At 40.2% G+C, this 6,000-nt stretch overlaps 1 protein-coding gene across 1 annotated transcript in view; it reads left to right on the top strand.

The window, feature by feature from the left end:
• Positions 1–4,974: 4,974 nt before the first annotated feature.
• si:ch211-214p13.7 (uncharacterized) overlaps positions 4,975–6,000 on the top strand; it is a 50,642-nt gene continuing 49,616 nt past the window's right edge. Inside the window, exon 1 of the mRNA XM_067992823.1 lies at positions 4,975–5,123. Within this exon, the coding sequence (XP_067848924.1) occupies positions 5,095–5,123 (29 nt within the window). The 5' untranslated portion in view covers positions 4,975–5,094. The remainder of the gene's footprint in view (positions 5,124–6,000) is intronic.

Below are 6,000 nucleotides of genomic sequence, written 5' to 3'. Positions count from 1 at the left end.
TCATACTCCTCTTTGGCCCTAAGTAGTGCGTGGTCTTTAGAAGATTCCATCGTAGTATGTTAGGATATTGAACCAGGGGCTAGCAGATAATGTTACTAACTTCTTTTAATTAGTGAATGATAACTGAAGATAAAATGACCCTTAACGATTGAAGGCAGAGAAGTCTTAAAGTAGTCATGAAATATTATCAGGTGTTTACTCCATTCATGAGATTGTACTTTTCATCTACTTTTAAGCCTCGGATGCCTTTTTAACTTCCTGGGATGATGCTGTTAATAGTTGTGTTATTACACAATGGCATTTGCTTGTGTATTTTTGCACATATTTACTCTAGTAACACTGTTAACTTTTTTGCTCTATCGTTATATATTTATTAGTTTCCTGCTAACCTCTTCTGACTAGGAACCAAAGCTTTACAAGCAGCTGCCAATCTACAAGCTTCCCTCAGTGACAGTAATTAGCCTCTAATTCATCTCAGGCTATGCCTATTTACAGCAATTAGACTTTGTGGCCTTTAAGGGACAGGCTATATAAAATACAACTTCACCTTAGCAACAGAAGAATACATAAGAACATAAGAAATAGGAGCAGGAGTAGGCCAATCGGCCCCTCGAGCCTGCTCCGCCATTCAATAAGATCATGGCTGATCTGATCCTAACCTCAAATCTAAAGAACACAAGAAGTAGGAGCAGGACCCGGCCACTCAGCCCCTGGGCCCGCTCCGCCACCCACAGGGCCTTGACCGATCCGAACTCAGCTTCATGTCCAATTTCCTACCCGCTCCCCGTAACCCCTAATTCCCTTTACTTCTAGGAAACTGTCTATTTCTGTTTTAAATTTATTTAATGATGTAGCTTCCTGGGGCAGCAAATTCCACAGACCTACTACCCTCTGAGTGAAGAAGTTTTTCCTCATCTCAGTTTTGAAATACATTGTGTCTTACATAGTATAATGCTCCCGTCAATTTAAAACAACATTTTTTGACTTAACATGAATAACACCAAAACAGATCAGCTAGTATACAAAAAAAAATCAACAAATGGGGAACATTATGAATTGTGCCAGAAAAGTAAATATGGCAGGTTTCACTGTTTTAAGACTGTTTGCATAACCTCACTGAAAATATCAGAAATCTAATTTTTAAAAAAAAAATCCCCAAATTATGCACAACTTTTTTCTGAAGTTATGTTACCCACATAAAAACCGTAATTCTTCAATGTGATTTATTCCAATGTGAAGCACTTTGGGATTTTTTGAGAGATGTGATGAGGTTCTATATACTATTTATAGTATAAGTCCACCAACTGTCCCATATTCGGCAGAAGTCTCATGGAGGAGATTAAAATCTCCTATCTTCCTGCCTAAGGATTACAATTTCACTTATATGTGGACAGTAATTTGATTATGCCAGCATTGTTTTTGCTGAAGAGATTGCTGTAGGTGAAGCTATCCCAGCTTTCACAGCAATAGTGAAAGCCCTCTATTAAAATGATAGGCCTAATAAGCTAGGAAAATAAAACACTTACAAATCCCACAGACAGATGAGATGTGAAGAGACAAAGAGAAATATAGTAAAAGGGAGACAGAGAAGAAAGACAGGAAAGAGACAGACAATATAATAAAAATAAAAGGATGGTCATATTTAAACAACCATATTGAATTCTTTGAAGACGTAACATAGAGGCCCATCTCTGGAGTGGGGCACACACCGGCATAGACCAGTTGGGCTGAATGGCCTGTTTCTGTGCTGTAAATTCTATGTAAGAATGCATTGCTAAATGTTAGCTATCCCCCTGTTGCCCATGTGACAAAACCTTTTTATCGTGGTTTTTTTTTTGACTTGAGTGGAGGCCTCAAGTTTATGGCTCATGATTGAATATGTTAGCTAGGATCTCTCCATTATTGACAGTTCTGCTTAAAGGTTTATTGAATTCAGCAAATTCATAGCGGGTAAAGCCCAATAAAGAATAAATAGAAATTTCAGAAATGAAATGAGACTATTTCTGTGGTGTGAAGGTGAAGAGGGTTTTGTCCGATAATCATTCTGAAGTTTACTGCTGAAATCAGACAATTTCAGAAAAGTCTAATGAGAATGTGAGGAACAGTTCTATGTGAATCTGCAGCCAATGCAGTGTCCTGATTCCTTCATTACGTTGGGCTGATGATTTGAAGCAACATTTACATTTCTGGGCAGTGCACCTTAGAATGGATAGATTGGTCTTGGAAGGAGTGCAGTGCAGATTCAGCAGAAAGTTACCAGGGCTCCAAGGGTTAGATTATGAGGAGAGATTACATATACTAGGCTTGTAGACTCTGGAATTTGGGGATGATTTGATTGAGTTTTTTTGGATTTTGAAAGAATTGATGGGGTAGGTAGAGAGAAACTTTATCCACTGGTGGGGGAGTCTAGGACAAGGGGACATAACCTTACAATCAGAGCCAGGACATTCAGGAGAGAAGTTAGGAAACACTTCTTCATGCAAAGAGTGGTAGAAGTGTGACACTCTCTCAAAACAGGTAGATGCTAGCTCAATTAATAATTTTAAATCTGAGATCGATAGATTTTTGCTAACCAAGGGTATTAGGGGAAATGAAGCCACGGTAGGTGGATGGAGTTAGGATACAGATCAACCATGAATGGCGAAATAGGTTCAAGGGACTGAATAGCCTATTCCTGTTCCTGTGAAGCTACATTTACTGGGCTGTAGAAATGTTCCAGATGCCTAGAGTCCATTGATTTATTTCACCAGACCACCACAAAATGGCATTTACTCTGACTAGTAGATAAGTCACCCAGTCTGGATGGGATACATCCTAGGTTGCTGAGGGAAGTAAGGGTGGAAATTGCGGAGGTACTGGCCATAATCTTCCAAACATCCGTTGATACAGAGATGGTGCCAGAGGACTGGAGAATTGCAAATGTTACACCCTTGTTCAAAAAAGGGTGTAAGAATAAACCCAGCAACTATAGGTCAGTCAGTTTAACCTCAGTGGTGGGGAAACTTTTAGAAACGATAATCCAGGACAGAATTAACAGTCACTTGGACGAGTGCGGATTGATTAGCGAAAGCTAGCACAGATTTGTTAAAGGCAAATCGTGTTTAACTAACCTGATAGTTTTTTGATGAGGTAACGGAGAAGGCGGATGAGTCCAATGCAGTTGAGGTGGTGTATATGGACTTCAAAAGGCGTTTGATAAAGTGCCGCATGGTAGGCTTATCATCAAGATCGAGGCCCATGGAATAAAGGGGACAGTAGCAACACGGATACAGAATTGGCTAAGGGACAGAAAAAAAGACTAGTGGTGACCGGTTGTTTTTCAGACTGGAGGGAGGTGCACAGTAGTGTTCCCCAAGGGTCGGTACTAGGACCACTGCTTTTCTTGATATATTTTAATGACTTGGACTTGGGTGTACAGGGTACAAGTTCAAAATTTGTAGATGAGACAAAACTTGGAAGGGTAATAAACAGTGAGGAGGATAGTGATAGACTTCAAGAGGATATAGACAGGCTGGTGGAATGGGCGGACACGTGGCAGATGAAATTTAACACAGAAAAATGCAAAGTGATACATTTCAGTAGGAAGAACGAGGAGAGGCAATATAAACTAGAGGGCACAACTCTAAAAGGGGTACAGAAACAGAGAGATCTGGGGGTATATGTGCACAAATCGTAGAAGGTAGCAGGGCAGGTTGAGAAAGTGGTTTGAAAAAGCATACGGGACCCTGGGCTTTATAAATAGAGGCATAGAGTACAAAAGTAAAGAAGTCATGATGAACCTTTATAAAAGACTGGTTCGGCCACAACTGGAATATTGTGTCCAGTTCTGGGCACCACACTTTAGGAATGATGTTAAGCCCTTAGAGAGGGTGCAGAAGAGATTTACTAGAATGATTTCAGGGATGAGGGACTTTAGTTACGTAGATAGACTGGAGAAGCTGGGGTGGTTCTCTTTTGGAACAGAGACGGTTACGAGGAGATTTGATAGAGGTATTCAAAACCATGAAGGGTCTAGAGAGAGTAGATAGAGAGAAACCATTCCCATTGGTGGAAGGGTCAACCAAAGGTGACATGAGGAAAAACTTTTTTACACAGCAAGTGGTTAAGAACATAAGAACATAAGAAATAGGAGCAGGAGTATCTGGAATGCACTGCCCGAGGGGGTGGTGGAGACAGATTCAATCATGGCTTTCAAAAGGGAACTGGGTAAGTACTTGGAAGGAAAAAAATTGCAGGGCTATGGGGAAAGGGCGGGGGAGTGGGACTAACTGGATTGCTCTTGCATAGAGCCGGCGTGGACTCGATGGGCTGAATGGCCTCCTTCGGTGCTGTAACCTTTCTATGATTCTAGTACCACAAAGAATATGAAAAAGAGGTAAAAATGGATTCATGTTTTATTTTGAATGCAGGTTAATTATGTTGAAAAGAGCTTCACAAACTCTTGGTGGTGCTGGCAGTGCCAATATCCTTTTAACCTGCAAGGATTTGAAATTCATCAGATTTTAAAAAAACTCAGGCATTCAAAATTGGTGGAAATCCCACCTTGTCATCTTTACAATAAAAACGATTTATTTCTTCTAATTTGCACATTTCAGTATTGTTAATAGAAAAAAAAACTACAAATGCTGGGAATCTGAAACAGAACATGATGATAATACATCAGATCACGCGGTATTTGTGAGGAGAAAAGAAGTTACTTTCCCAACTTTAACATGTCCTTTCTCTCTACATATGTTGGCTGATCTGCACATTTGCTGATCTTGTTTCAGCATTAATTTCTCTCTTGAAAAAGCTTCTAAGAACCTTTTCAAGTATGAGAAAAGATGCTTTATGGATACGCTTCAGAGCATACATCAAACCGTCCCCCAAAATAAAACATTATACACGACTTACAGCCGTTCAAAACTGTCAGATGAGAGGAAATGACGCTCTTATCTTACTTAAACATGTAACGCAATTTTCCCCCGGACACGTCTATGACTTCCGTCTAACGAATATTAGTCTTGTGTTTACAGTTCCTGCCACACTACTTTGTGAGTTTCAGTGTTCAGGTGCAGCTCCTGGAGTGCTGCGCCGACCCGACTGACAAGCGTTATGGGAAATTGTTGCAAGAAAACAAAGAAGTAAGTACAATAGTGCAATGTTAACCAGCAACAAACTGTAACGGGCGCACGGGGAAAAGAATTGCAGGGGTACGGGGAAAGGGCAGGGGAGTGGGACTAATTGGATAGCTCTTTTTCAAAGAGCCGGCATAGGCACGATGGGCCGAACGGCCTCCTGTGCTGTATTATTCTATGATTCCAGGACATTAGATTACAGCCGTAGCCAATTATACATTTTTAAAATGAAATTTTGATTGTCTGTTTCATACTTCTACCATTTGAGGCAATGATTTTTTAAAAATTTAAACCTAATATGGAAAATGACAGTGGATGCCATACAATTCACAAAGTCCCCTTAAACGGTGCATAACTGATTCTTAAAACATGAGCAGAAATAGTACTTTGAAAGTTACCATTTGCTTTAAAGAGGCGGTACCATTACTGACAGAGAGAGAGAACAGCTGGGACCCAGATGGATTATCCTTGTAAGGATCAGTGTCAGTACCACTCCCCTATTTATCTTACTTCCTGATGCCACTGCAACCAAAGGCTGTTGGCAATTGGAAACCTGTGATTCCTCTAGCTGAAAGTGAGAGGATTTGGCTCTCTGTATTTTAGTGATAAGTGGAAACAGGATGGCAATTCGAGTGATCCATGTAAATATGAATCTCTGCTGCCACTGGGCCTTTAGAGGTTGGATTCCTTAGAGTGTCATTGACAGGAACGCTACAAATCTGTCATCAATGACACTCCTTCAGTATAAATGTGCTTTAAGCTTTATCTACTTGATACAGACTGGTCAACAAACCCTTATCATTTTTATTGACCATCTTCCAATAATAAATGGTAGAAAATGCCATAAAAGCATATAGCAACTGCCCTAAAATTCTTTGGGGGC

This window comes from Heptranchias perlo, chromosome 11 (assembly GCF_035084215.1).
Source record: "Heptranchias perlo isolate sHepPer1 chromosome 11, sHepPer1.hap1, whole genome shotgun sequence".
Lineage (NCBI taxonomy): Eukaryota > Metazoa > Chordata > Chondrichthyes > Hexanchiformes > Hexanchidae > Heptranchias > Heptranchias perlo.
This window is presented reverse-complemented; position numbering and strand designations above follow the sequence as displayed.